The sequence below is a fragment of the Lissotriton vulgaris genome, chromosome 5 (genome assembly GCF_964263255.1).
Source record: "Lissotriton vulgaris chromosome 5, aLisVul1.2, whole genome shotgun sequence".
Classification (NCBI taxonomy): Eukaryota; Metazoa; Chordata; class Amphibia; order Caudata; family Salamandridae; genus Lissotriton; species Lissotriton vulgaris.
The window spans coordinates 57,606,938-57,621,871 of NC_141693.1; the positions used below are offsets into that span (position 1 = coordinate 57,606,938).

Sequence of the window (14,934 nt, forward strand, 5' to 3'; positions counted from 1 at the left end):
ACACAACATTAACACAATGCCTCGAACTTCATGTACAAGGCCCTTCTACGCACTAAGTACAAATGTTGTTCTATCTTCATACACTGGGGGACAGGACTGTCTACATGAGCGTCCCTATGGACCACCCCCAACCTCCAGAGTATCACTAGATGCATCTGTCTGACCCCTCTATTTTTTGTGTACAGTCCTGAGTTGTGTGTTGGTGATTAAAGCACCCTTCATTTTTCGAGTAAAAGCGCTGGCTGGACAATCATTGAACTGTATTCTGCTTTAGAGAGTTCTTGGTTTCTAACCCGCACCTTCTCCTTGAGTAAGCCTTGGACTGCTCGACTTCACTACTCTGAGAGTCAAGGGGTGAGGGGTTCACTTGGTGCTCAGTCTTGGACCCCACAGTAAGGTGAAGCCCCAGGACACCAGTGGAAACAGGTTCTCTTTGTTATAGTTTGAGTCCAGTTACCCCAGATTGACACAGAGCTCCTGAAGAAAAGTTCGATAATCGCAAGTATCGGAAATTGATCTGTTTAGCATGTTTTTGTAAATGTTTTGCTGGTAATATTAATTTATCACCAGTAAAAAATATTTTTAATCTGATAATGTTAATATTTGTACTGAAGTAAACCAAAACTACAACCCCAGAATTCATAAGGATCTTAAATGAATGTCTAGGGCTTGGAGGTCCATTTCTCAGTGACGTCAGCTGCAGCCATTGGTAACAGCAGGAAGGTTTATATAAATGATACAATGCAGTGCAATCATTGAAAAGTCAGAGAAGCCCCTGCCAGGAGTCTAACCTGTGACGTCTAGATCATGGGTCCGCAGATGTGCCTCAACCTACTGAGCTACCTCACAAAAGGACGTCATGACACTAACGCTGAAATAGAACATACTCAGCCCATGTCTTACTCAAGAGACAAGAATTACATCCAATCTCCATGAAGCAAAGACGAGGATATTAAGAAGCAGAAACCCCTAAAAGGATGAAGAGGTGACGGGTATTACACATCATTCCTGCCGTCCAGGAAGCATTTAAAACTCAGCAAAATAATTTTGCTTTGCTTGACCAGGTGTCAAAATCTCACTCTAAGTGACCCCTCCAACCTCTGACATTTTGTATCAACAGCACTTTGCATTTTGGGACTTGTAGTTTGATGCTTTCTATTAAGTACCTTGTTATCTCAGTCCCAGCATTCACTGGCGTCGGCTTGAAAGGCAGATTTACTTCTCAGTGTCACACATCTAGCTGATATTCTTTAAGTTTCATGACAAAAATAGATTCTACTTTTAATACAGGATGGGCTGTAAATACACAATAACATCTGGAAAAAATGTTGCAGACAAGTTAATTCTACAGAATATGTTTGCAGGACCTAGAAAATTTTGTGGAGTCATGAAAGCCCTGCAGGAGGCTATTGTGTTGTATTTGTGCTGCTGGAATATAACATTATTGCACATTGTTCACAGAATCTGCATAACTTTGCACAATACACATTTCATAAATTATAATAGTGGCTCGTGTAGCAGGGCAGATGTTTCACAAGAAAACAACTTATACATGATGGTCTGTAAATGTGATGGAATCTTTGCAGTTTAGGAACTGCAATATTTTAAAATAGTTCTGTATTGTGATATATCTTCACTGGCCTCGTCATGCTCACGTTACAAAAACACTGTCATCGGAAAGAAGTTTTAAACCCTTGCAAAGAAATATCAGCTTAATTCACAGGTGATGGATCATAAAAGCATTAACATTTAAGGTAAAAAGGAGAGACAAATGGATACCCATTTAGTAGGTAATTTGTCCGAAGGGAAACTAGAACACCTGGATTAATTGCGGCTTCACAGCGTAACCAAATTTTGTGATCCTAGAAAAATATTTGATTTCACTGATGGTCCATTTTCTTTCTTATCCCATATGAAAGCACCTTCAAAACCGTGAGTTTAGAATACCAGCGCTACAAAAACGATTGCGTTTGAATTAATGGATCTAAAATAATCTGGGCAGAGCCGGCTTTAGAATTAGAGGCGTCAGGTGCAACAATATTTATTTGCGCCCCTCCGCCCATGACACCATTATTAAATATTCCTACACTCCCACCTTCCAACAGTGGCACCCATCTCAGTACAGTCCCTCTCTCATACGCATGTCTTCTGTTTTATAGCGCTACTCATGCCAACTCGTAGGTGTCAGAGCACTTTACAACAAACACACATTAACAGAGGCAATGAATCTTATATGTGTAAATCAGTCTATAGGAAATGTTGCACAAACCAATGAGGATTAACGTTCTGTGTTCTGCATGTACATGTTCTTTGCAGCCGGCATATTAACCCTCTGCGCTACTTAAGGATGAGTTGAAACTGTGACAAGACCAAACTTCGATCTCTCTCCAGCAGAAACATTATTCACCTGTGTCATCTTGACATTTTTATTGTTGCCTGAAACCTGCTAGACACACAAGGAAGCAGCAGGTGCTTTTAAAACCCAAAGTTATTTCTGCACACAGAGCCTCTCCCAGGTCAGCCCAGGTGCATCTGCACCGGTCGCACTGTCCTAAAGCCGCCCTGAATCTGAGTTACATACAGGGTTCACGTGACAACTGTCTTGCGTCTGAGGTCATTAATAATATCCCTGTTGTTGGGCGGGGCAGGACTGGTTTCTAGGGTCATGTTTAAAAACAATCACTTTCAATAAGTACTTCTCAGCGCAGCGCTATAATGTGCATATTAATGTCAAAGCTCCACGTGTGAAAGAAATACACATTTTTGAAGTTTAAAGAGACTTTATCATATGTTACATGATGTCTGGTGCATGATTCACACAGCAAACATTTCCTGCCCTTGTTTTAAAAAATGTACAAGGAAAGAGATATGTAGCAGTCAGTTTCAGGTGAGGCTTCTGGGTGACATGGCAACACGTGGGAGGGTCGTTGTGAAGAAGATTCTTTGGAATGTTGGTGTTTGAAGATTCTTTGAACTGTAGATGACAGTTGGGGGGTCGGAGGGGGGGGGGGGTCACTCTCACACCAGCCTCATCTCCGCTCCGTCCCAGAGCAGGAAGTACGGGAAGAGCCTCTGTGTGAAGGGGGTCTGCGGGAAGGAGTAGAGAAGCTCCATGGAGACAGCATTGTACAGGGACAGCCGCCCCCCCTCGTAGTCCAGATACACCCCCAGCTTCAGGGGCTCGTCACGAGGGGACAGAGGGGTCTGAGGGGAGGTGAGAGCCGTGTACCAACACCCACACCCATGCATAGCCCAGACTCCCCCCTCAGGGCACCATGGGAAGAAGCCCTTCCTGTTCACAGACTCCGCTGCGACCCCCACATGCCACCACCCCCCCTCCTGCAGCAGCTGCACCTCCCAGTAATGTCTGCCAGAGGTGAACCCCTCGCTCCCCAGCACACAGGGCCAGGAGGTGGTGAATCTCTTGGGGGTGTCCGGCAGGGGCTGCCATGTGTCTGTCTGTCTCACTCGTCTCCCCCCCTCAGACAGGAGGATCCCAGGATGAGCCGTGTCAAGATCCAGAGTCACCATCACTGCAGAGAAGAGATTCAGAATTAGAGATTTAAAGACACCAAGAAAGGCTGTAATTACTGCTTCTGTTGTACATATGATTGATTTACACCACATCCGGAAGGAGCACACAGCGCTAGAGAGAAAAAATGAAACCCACGCAAGCAGAGGCTACAACAAAACAAGAAGGGGGGTACCTTTTATAGTTTACTTTTGTGAAACAGAATAAAGTTTATTTGATTGATTGATTGATTGATTGATTGAACAAGAAGGGGATTTCCTTCAATTATAGCAGAGGTTCAAACTACCAGCAAAATAGTAAAGGGGGAAATCGAGACGAAATTTGTTTTTTTTAAAGAATCCAGTGACTGCTTTACTTACATATCACAACGAGGCAAGTGGATTACAAGCCTGCTACGTGCATTTTAACCTGGTTTTTCCGAAATAACACCCAAAACTCTTTAAATATCTTTAAAATCTGTTACCTACGCAGAAATTAAAACTAAAAAACCTGCCTTCCCGTGGGAGGACTGGGCGAAAAGGAGCTTCCGAGCCATGGAGGGAAGGTAAACTCAGGTGTTCAGCTCATTGAAGTCAGAATGACTCAGGGATTTTGCAGTCTGAGCTGGATAAAGTTCCTGAGGGACTGTATCTTAATTACAATGGGCCACTGGTGGCTAAATGTGTAATAGAGCCAAACACTGTCCTGACAAAGGTCAAGGTTAGGCAAGTGATAGTTGAGGTGCACCAACCATTTAATTCCAACGATAACAGCTTTAAACCTCAACTTTCAGGCTTGGACGGCAAGGATCCTGTCCAAGGAACAAAACAGTCAATTACTAATGGCATTTCTCTAATAGGGCTCTCGAATTCCATTCGAGTTCTGGAGGAAGACTCAATTGGATGAGACCTTTCCACTCACAGGTGGAGCCACAGGCAAAGCCTGTGTTGATACAGGGAGAAGGAATACCTCTGGCCTGCCCCCCCCCCCTTATCACCGTCTCCAGACATCTCCCGGCAAGCTGAAGTACTGGACCGCCACTTCCCTTGACGGGGAGGAAACGACAACAATACGTGGGATATTTTGCTTAGTTCCTTTCAAACTGTCATCGAAGCCTTACCGTACCAGTCTAGTAAGTCAGACATCTAGGTGGACTTATTCAATACAAAAGCTCTCTATATTCCAGAGGGCACAAGTTGACACACAATATGTTCCTGCTTGTGTCTGCAGTCCAGTTTTAGATAAACTGGCATCCAGCAGCGGTGCGTCCATTGGGGATTAGGGGCTTAGCCCCACCAGCCACCATGGACCCGCATCGCGGCCGCTGGCCGCAATCCTAGTAACTATCTTCTAAATAAAATACAGCCGCCGGCGGGAATTGCGCAGGCGGGGTGGCCTGCTGCAGCTTGAGTGACAGTCCACACTCATGCTGCAGCAGACCGTAGTGCGCAGTGACAGTCCCGCGGCGCTGGGGAACTTACAGCGCATGCTTGAGAAAGCTGGCAACTTTCTCAAGCATGCGCACTGTAAGTTCCCCAGCGGGACCCAGGGGTGCTTGTTTGCTGCCACAGCCCGGGTTTCCAAAGGGCGACAGGGTGAGCAGCAAATGTACCCCCCAGCCAATCCTGGCACTGCATGCAGCGCCAGGATTGGCTGGTCCACTGTGCAGCATCCATCATTGGATGCCGCGCGTGGTGGGGGTGGGACATTCTGTCAAGGAAGAGGCTCAGAGCTCTGCCTCTCGCGAAAGATCCATGCCAAATCGAATGTATGGCCTGCGACGGACTCACAGTGCTATTATCACAACAGTAAGGGCAATGGCACACGCACACGTCCATCTCTGCACACACAAGGACAGACCCACACATCCACCAACGGACAGACAGCGCCTACCCGACAAAGTAGGCGATGATGAGGAGCTGCACAGCCCGGTTGATGACGCCAATGGTCCAGCTCTTCACCACCACAGACTTGGTGGTCTCGTAGGTGAAGAAATCCGCGATGCAGGTCATGGTGAGGAGGGGTGTCCGGGGGGGCTGGCAGCCTGGGGGTCTCTGTACCTCACCGGGGAGGGGTCCGGGGGGAGGAGGCAGCCTGGGGTCTTTGTACCTCACCGAGTGGGTGTCCCGGGGAACAGGCACAGGGGGGTCTCTGTACCTCTCCGATGGGGTGTCCGGGGGGGGAGAACAGGCGCACGAGGGTCTCTGTACCTCTCCGATGAAGTGTCCGGGGGCGCAGGCAGACTGGGATCTTTATACCTCACTGAGATGTGTCGGGAGATAGGAGGCACCTGGGGGTCTTTGTACCTCCCTGGGGTCCACCCTTGGCGAGGAGGCAGCCTGGGGTCTTTGTACCTCACCGAGGCGGGTATACGGGGGGGGGCAGGCAGCCTGGGGTCTCTGTACCTCACTGAGGTCCACTCGTGGTCAGGAGGCAGTCTGAAACTTCTGTTCTTCACCCAGGGGTGTCAGGGAGAGCAGACAACCCGGGGTCTTTCTACCTCTCTCAGATGCGTTCGGGTTGAAAGTGCAGCCTGAGTTTTCTACCTGACGGAGGTGCTGTCAGGGCCAAGGGGTTAAGAGTTTTTAATGGGACAGCGAGGAGCTATCTGTGGCGAGGCAGGAGGGGTCCGAGGTGAGGAGGCAGGAGGGGTCCGAAGAGAGAGGCAGGAGAGGTCCGGGAGAGGAGGCAGGTGAACCTCTCTACCTCACCGAAGAGGAGTCCGGGCTTGTGATGCAAGAGATGTCCCCGGCGAGGAGGGAGGAGGTATCCTGGGAGAGGAGGCAGGTGGTGTCCGAGATGAGGAGGCAGATGGAGCTCTCTACCTCAGAGTGAGTGAGTTGGCAGGAGGTATCCCGGGTGAGGAGGCAGGAGTTATCCCGGGTGAGGAGGCAGGAGGTATCCTGGGAGAGGAGGAAGTACCTCCGCGAGGTGTTCGGGGTGAGAGCGCTCCTCTCTCACGCGCTGTCTTTATTCTGCCCAAGCCCTCTGTCTGCCCCTCCGCTCTCAGTACCTCCCCCTGTCTCTTCTTCTGCCCCATCTTTGTCATTCTCCCCTTCTTGGTCTTTGCCCAGTTATGTCCTCCGCTCTCTCTTCATCTATATTGAAGGATGTCTCTGCGCCTGCCCGAGGCCACGCAGTGGCCATTAGGAGGGCGGGCTCCTAGTCATGGAGGGCTGTCCCGCCCCCACATGACATAGCAGTTCCTCACCCATGGCAGTCTCCCCTGGTTGGTGGAGACTGTGTAGGTGATGCACGTCCGGGGCGGCTGGGAGGAGCCGGCGAGAGTATTTCTGACCTCTACCCCGCTGGGGAGGCCTCTTTGCCGCTCCGGACGTTGTAGTTCCTTGTTGGGACACTCTTTTGTCCTCGTCTTTCTGCTTGGGTCGCGTCGAGGAGTTGCCGGGATTTTAAGACGTCGGGTCTGTCTCGTACACGTGGTGAGTGGCGGGGCATCTCGGCCTCCTTCCGTCGTCCCCCGTCTTGGTGGGGGGGCGGGCCGGGCCGGTGTTGGACGGTCTTTGGTTAAATTTGGGCCTTTCTTGTGCTTTTTGGCATTTGGGTGCCCGTCCGGTTCCTCGCAGGTTCTTGGGCAATAGAGAGGGTTTTCCAGAAGGAACGGAGCGGTTTGGTAGGTGCATTGTGCCCTCGGCGGTGGCGGGGAGAAGTGTAGCTCACGGGTTAGAGCGGCTGACTCGGAAACAGTGAATGGGCCTGGGACCAAGGTTCGAGTCTCGGCGCGGCAGGGATGATACTCGCCTCGGCGATTGATCCGCAAGACTGGCTGATTAATTGTTTAAATGGCATATAAGACGAACATTTTAGGTGTTCGCTAGTTGGAATTTATATCAATAGCATTTATGGGTGAATGTTTTAGAGGCACTAGGCAGTTATATGCATTGCTGGATGTTTACTGCGGATCAGTGAGCGTTGTTTTCTTTCAGTATTGCCCGCCTTGCACACAGCTCACAGAAAAGTGACCTCCGGGTGTATCCCCACGTGTCTAATCCTTACGTGCATGATTTTATAGGGGGATCTTGGAGAACCTGGGAGGCCTGCCGGGTGCGGAACTTTGTGGTTTCCAGCCTGCATCTGGTCGGGCTTGGAAAGCTATCCCCTGGTGTTTCTTCTATTGTTGGCGCGAGGAGGTGGCTGCACTTGTAAGCTGGCGTCTTTAGTGCAGGGAAACAGGGTTCTAGCCATCCTGGAAGACTGCAATAATTTTCGTCTTTGAGGGATTTCTTTTCATTCTTTGATAGGTATCATGTACTGTTCACGCGTTTAGTATTTTGCATCACTGGTACAGCTGCCTTCATCACATGGCCTGGGCGATGCTTCGGTTTTCCCCTCTTGCAAGCTTGACTTATAGGACATGTTTTCAATTTTAGCTATATGACCGGTGTCACCGTTACATTAACATCTTGTATGTATGATCTCATGTGTATGGGCCGTAGTTTATTTCGGGTGGGTCCACACTTCGAGGGGGAGACGCCAGAGTTCGACTTCCCCCGAGCCTTATCTGCATTTTGTAGGCATTTCTGTAGATAACTCAGCGTGTTTTATTTTCGCCTTATCTCAGTCTGGAAACCGAAAGTCACATTTCTTTATCGGGTCCAGGTAGTGGCATTTGGTGAGCTTCGGTTTGGCACGAACACTCACAGCTATTTTAATTGACTATGAGTTCTCTTCACGCATCGGTGTAGTAGCTGCCCGCTACATGTTTCAATTTGTTTTTGGGGGTCGCAGGGTGTCCTCCGCTGACGCGATGTTTAACGGACGGCTCTAATTCCTGGTGCCCGGGGATCTGGGTAGTTTATCCCCTCTCGTGCCCGCGCCCCCCGTCGGGGGGGGCTAGAGTAGGCGGGGTCGAGTATCGAGTAATGTTTATGCATGTCTGCTGTGCATCACTGTCGGGCTGGGGACAGGCTTTGCAAAAGGGGTTTTTCCGGGCAGTAATCAGTGAGCGCCCGTCGGCATTCACTGGCTTCTCACTTCCGTTCTCTGCATTTCTTTGTGTTGTGTTGTTACAAATGCGAGTTTAGTATCGTGGGGCCATGTTACTTCGAGGCCCATTCGTGTGACATATTTATTTACGCGTTGCATGGTAATTTCTGTGCGAGGGTAGGCCTATCCCATGCACAGTTTAGTTGATGGTGGTCGGTATTACAAGGGAGCATTGGGGCCATCGCACCTCGAGGCCCAATCGCGGAACGGATTTAATTTGCGCGCGGCATCTCTTAAATTGTGTTATTCCCTCCCGCTGCAGGTCCGGCCGGCACGCCGAGCACCCCCCCCCCCCCCTCTTCCTCGCACTCCTCGGGCTGCGCGGTGGTCCCCTGTTTCAGCCTTTGTTGCGAGGTATGTATCAACTATGCATCGGGGGTTGGCTCAAGATGGAGTCGAGTGTGTGCGAGGGATTTGGCGTAATGCACGAGGCCTTTCGTAGGCCGGGCTGGGGGTCTGGGTTGCATGCGACGGTACTCCTATTCCTGGCAGTATTTTGGCCCTCTGAATACCAGTGGCAGCTCAAACGGGTGTTATGACGATGGGGACGCTTCGGCCTGCTAGTCCGCAGCGAATCAATGTAGCTATGCATTCCTTCTGTGCCAAATTGTACGCGGTATGTTATCCAAAGTGGAACTGGGTATTGCGCCGCGTTGTCTTACCCGCGTCTCGCCCGGGCCATAAAATACCGGATAATAATTTCGATTCTGGCTACTTGGATAAGCTCAGTGGTTTCCGCTTTTGCAACGGACACTTTTGTTCTTCTTTGATAAGTTACAATCCTAATACAGTACTGCGAGCCTTTAACTGTCATCAAAGAGTTGCCTGCGAACTGCAAGTACAGGATTGGAGCCTTATGTTTCCACCAGTCTCATGACCCTAATGTGCCAAAAAAGGTTTGTTTGGTTAGGAATGCACTACTATTAGTAACGCCAATCCCAACCATGGTACAGAGTCTGGAGTTTGTGCTTTCCATAAACACTCGTATAATATACTGTTTACTGTTATTGGATGCATGGCATTATTACCACACCTCCTTCCTGTTTGTCTTCTGTGCTACGACGGAGCTATCCTGCCAATGCAATAAGTATGACACTGCTTACATAGGACCGGTCTTTGCTGAGAAGTTTCTGAGGTTTATGCACTTCGATGGTCCTTGATTGGACTCCTGCAGAATAACGCAGGGGTCTCCTTCTCTGCAGCCTGGCAATCTAACCACGGGAATTCTAGGGACTAAATGAATAGGATTTCGTAAAGGGGTTAACTGATAGGATAATAACTTCTTACTGTTGTGCGCTGACGAGTCAAGATGCATCTAGAAACGGGTGCCCCCCCCCCCCCAGATTGGGAAGTCTATGCTGTGTATTCCTCTTATGTGCGAGGGGATACTCTGAAGTATCATACAGTGGTTTGTTCTTGTATTAGCAAGATTGGGGGGAACCCGGTTCTTGAGTAACTCCTTTCCAAAGTAGGGCATTGTATCAAGACTCTATCGCTGGTGGGTCAAGATTTTGAGGATGCATCGTCGGTTTTCAGAAGCCCTAAATTAGTCATTGGTTTGTAGCAGTAACTGCGGGGTCCACGTGTTGGGTAATACATTTAATGCAGATTGCCTGGCTTTGTCGTCTGCCCGGTAGCTATATCTGTGTTCACGTTGTGTCTTCCTTGTAGGTCTTTATCCTAGGTAAAGGTGCATTACCAAGGTAATGGTTAGGCATAAACCTGCTTTCGTGCGATTAAGTAAGTGTCGCGCAGGCATGGAGCAGGGTAACTTCCCCCTTACACGAAGGCTCCGTGCCGTCCGCTGCAATGAGGAGCACGGTACTTTATGTGGTTAGCTGGTGTCCTGCCTCATCCAACATTTCTTCCTTGTGATTGCATCCATCTTCGTCCGGTAGCTCTCTTCGCCACTCCAGTATAGACGCTCCTATATGTGCAGTATTCTAGTCTCGTCTTCTCTGGGGAATAGCCCAGCCCTCCCTGCCAATCCTGGCCCTCCCTGGTTTGGATACAAGCATCCTGGTTCCCGGTGTTGGGGCTTTCGCCCTCACCATCCAGACCCCCTGGTCAGGCTTATTGAGCGACACGTATTTTATGCGCTGGCTTGGCTGGCCTGACAATAGCCACCCCCCCCCCCCCCCCCCCCCTTCAACAGAGGTACCCCCCCTCTTGAGACCAGCTACTTTTCTTCCTATACATTCCGTTGCGAAATTGAGTACATTCAATCTTCAGATGATCAGATGTCGGTCGCATGCTTTATACCTGTTGGGTTTAGGACTTGATGCATGTTGTTTTAGCCCAGGCGCGGCCTGGTTAGGTTTCGAGTGGCAGGCACGATTAGGACATGATGCCCCGCCCGTTTGCTACCCATCCGCTTTATCTGTTTTTTCGTCCAGGGTTTTAGCATGAGTTGCCATTGAGATCCTAGTATGACCGGCTCATTCGGGCTAAGAAATAGAGGCTCTATGACTGATTTGCCCCTTGTAAAGTCTGGAAGTGGTAGGGACACTGGTCATCAGGTCTGATATGTTCGGTTTACTCTATAGCTTAATACTATAGCTTATAACTTTACCCTTATGTAGCCCTGGTACTCCCTCATCTATCTATAGGCCGGCTTTACAAGTTCTGCAATGGTGTGGGTGGGAGGATGTCAGCAGCTTAGCATGTGATAGAACTGGCATGATAATATTTTAGCTGTATGCAGGACAAGAAGTGATGTATAAGACCCTACACCTGTTCTTATATGACCAGACCTGTTTGGCAAGACCAGTTTCCCTGAGTTACGTTACGTGTTAGCTTGTGGGGCGTTACAAGTGGAAAAGGGTCCGGTAGGCATGCTGCAAGAGTATATTATATGCAGATGGTGGGGTGTTTAAAGGGTCTAGTGCGCACTTTTAGTGGTGGCCCAAGCCAGTGAGCAGGCAACTGGCTGTGTATATGGGGTGGGGGCGGTCTTTTACCCCATCTGTACTCCTTGGAAGGAACCCCGGAGCCGGGGGAAATTTACCCTACAATGTGGCTCATTCTGTTCCACGGTAGGGGCTTGTATTTCAGGGTAAAGTGACATTACTCTAGTGATCATGGCTGCAATTTCGTCACCCTTTCTCCTTCCTGGGGCCCATTTTCTTCCTCTTAACAGTGCCAATGTCACACTCATTGCCCTATTAGACAGGCACCGCGCACCCAAACCTTGCGATTCATGCTTAAAGTAAACAAGGCAAAACACAGCTATAGATAGCGCTGCACTTCGGCCCTGTTAAGTAAGTAACCTGTTGTCCGGGCAACGCACGACTACTTTAATTTGATAGTTCTGCCATGTATCTGACGCGCAGGTATTCTCCAAAGAAAATCCAGTATCTTTTATGTATTGTTATTTTCAAAGCGCTGACGTTACCTTGCCCCCAGTTACCACAAAGAGGTCTTCATCCTATTAGTTAGGCACAACGGCCGATCTCTTTTAGTCCTTTTCTAACATGCGGTGAAGTGCTGGACATAGACATTCTTATGTCACGTCATAAACAAAATGACTGGATGGGCCACCTACATATTCCCAGACGTTGTCAGCTATGTATGGGTCCTCGTAATTACTCCAGTAGGTTAAACAGGTGGCTTGCTATTATTTGAAATACTGGGGGTGTAATTGCTTGACAGCCCAGGCTAAGTATTTAGTTACACCTGGGAAGTCTGTATGAATCTACATGTGCTGGATTACTAACTAGGGTAATCATATATATGCTTAGAACTCTAGGAGTTGTTAGTACCCCCCTATTATTTAGGGCAGGCGAAGGGGGTGCAGCACAAGTGATTGGGCCAGGCCGTCGGCAAACTTGCCACCCGGTGTGGGGTGCAATGGGTTTAGCACGCAGTGCACACCAGACACCCAAGTACAAGATCAAACGTTACGTAGGCTATGTTTGCACCGGTACAAGTGTTAAGATAAGCACGTGAAAAATAGCAAACAGTGCGGCAAGAGAAGTGGTGTGGTGTGCAACAAAGAGTATCAACACAGGTACATAGAGCACTGCAATAATGGCAACCACTTTAAACTGAGAAATTCTACCTGTGCACCCTTGATAACGGCACATGTGTTGCTCTCCCATGTTGGTAGGGTCTTACGTCATAGTCATTCCCCCCCCTTCCTTGGTTCTCCTGCCCTATTTAGGAATTAATGCATTACCTGGGGGGGCAAGTGTTTTTCAGCTGCCCCCGTGGTTTTCAGTTTATCTCTTGCAAGACCACTTCGCTAGTCACTCCAATATATGCATGTGAGTGCTGCAATAGATTTCTGTATCCTGGGGGATTAGTTGCTGACGCGGAATCGGGCAGTTGATTGGTTTTGTGACAGCGCTTGTTCATTCGGGAGGGATTCTCTGCTGGGGGGGCCCTTCCCATCACCTGGTCTCTTGCCTGGGGTAGTCTTCCCTACTGGGGTAGTGGGATTGTTCCCGGGTGGATGGCTATTGGTGTCGGAGTGGCTGGCATTTATCCATGCATGCCCTTGCGCAGGTCAGCCGAGGGGCCTCTCGGTTGCAGGCGCTGCGGTCCCCGGGAAGTGGTCGTAGTCGGCCTTCAGTCTAGCTACTTTACTGTACTATGTCTGTAGCCGCTTCCAGCCAAAAAACCTAAGAGGACAGGGGATGCCGGCTGTGCGGCCTGTGGACCCGGATTATCGCTTAACTGGGACTCGTCCTAGTTCTATAGTATGTCTGGTGCCCTCCTATTCCCTAGTGTCAGTGAGCACAATTATTCTCCCTGCTGGATTTGTAGACAGTAATTCAGATGTATCAGTGACTCCATGGCGCAGTTTCCTGACGCTCTGTGGGAAGGGATATGGGGGTGGCCCAGCGGCTCGCGCTGGACAGCCTATTTCATGTTACTGAGGGCCTCTGTAGTAGGGGCCCCTTCCTACCCCCTTTAGTTTCCCTGAGGGGTTGTAGGACAGGTTTATTGGTGCCTGATGGTAGCACCCCATGCCTATGGGCGTTGCCCTGTTCCTCCTCTGCCTGGAGGTAGCAATTCTAGGTGTAGGTTGCAGGTAAAGAGCAGTAATAATGGTGGGGGGCCCGTGCGGCAGCGGGAACCACCGCACTGGGCTGTGGCGGAGTTACTGGGCGATCCGGAAGAAGAGAGGTGCAAACGCTGGACGTCAGCGGGCACATAGGGGTGCCAGAGCATAACCTCAGAGCCTAACCTGTAACCTCATGGGAGGTGCAGGAATCCGTGTCGGCACCCCAGTAGTCCTTCGGGCGGTTGTTGGCCTGTGCAACCGGGGGTTTGCCTAGTCACGCCCAGCAAATGGGCGTGTCAGTATAATTATGGTATTTGTACAACAGTTGGGTGGTTCGCCACTGTGTTGTTTGGCTCAACAGGCGGGCAGGTGGCGAGAATGCGGCCTGCCCTAGGATCGCCCGTAAGTTAACCCACCGTCATTACATATGTTGTATGTAATAAACCTGCAGCAATTTTTCCCAAACCTAATACTTGTGTCTTTGTGTTATTTGCGGGTTTGGGCATGTGGGGCGGGTGTTCATGTGGCCCTGATGTGACTATGCGCCTGCCCGAGGCCACGCAGTGGCCATTAGGAGGGCGGGCTCCTAGTCATGGAGGGCTGTCCCGCCCCCACATGACATAGCAGTTCCTCACCCATGGCAGTCTCCCCTGGTTGGTGGAGACTGTGTAGGTGATGCACGTCCGGGGCGGCTGGGAGGAGCCGGCGAGAGTATTTCTGACCTCTACCCCGCTGGGGAGGCCTCTTTGCCGCTCCGGACGTTGTAGTTCCTTGTTGGGACACTCTTTTCCCGCCCTTCCTCTAACCCAGAGTGTCTGCTTGAGGGGGCGCAGGGGGGAGCATTTAATGTGTTCCTTTTTTCGTTGCAGGCGGAGTTACTGGGCGATCCGGAAGAAGAGAGGTGCAAACGCTGGACGTCAGCGGGCACATAGGGGTGCCAGAGCATAACCTCAGAGCCTAACCTGTAACCTCATGGGAGGTGCAGGAATCCGTGTCGGCACCCCAGTAGTCCTTCGGGCGGTTGTTGGCCTGTGCAACCGGGGGTTTGCCTAGTCACGCCCAGCAAATGGGCGTGTCAGTATAATTATGGTATTTGTACAACAGTTGGGTGGTTCGCCACTGTGTTGTTTGGCTCAACAGGCGGGCAGGTGGCGAGAATGCGGCCTGCCCTAGGATCGCCCGTAAGTTAACCCACCGTCATTACATATGTTGTATGTAATAAACCTGCAGCAATTTTTCCCAAACCTAATACTTGTGTCTTTGTGTTATTTGCGGGTTTGGGCATGTGGGGCGGGTGTTCATGTGGCCCTGATGTGACTATGTGCACGTGCGCCCTGCTCCTCCTTGTGCCTCGTGCTCTCTGTGTCTCCTTGGTGCCAGCTGCCCTCTCTCTCTCTCTCTCTGTCTCTGC

The 14,934-nt window shown here is 50.1% G+C and overlaps 1 protein-coding gene across 1 annotated transcript in view; it reads right to left on the reverse strand.

Annotated features, from left to right (window-relative positions):
* Positions 1–2,764: 2,764 nt before the first annotated feature.
* The window catches only part of LOC147710144 (E3 ubiquitin-protein ligase TRIM11-like), a 188,138-nt gene continuing 175,968 nt past the window's right edge, over positions 2,765–14,934 (reverse strand). Inside the window, exon 6 of the mRNA XM_086920838.1 lies at positions 2,765–3,533. Coding sequence (XP_086776964.1) covers positions 3,019–3,533 — 515 coding nt within the window. The 3' untranslated portion in view covers positions 2,765–3,018. The remainder of the gene's footprint in view (positions 3,534–14,934) is intronic.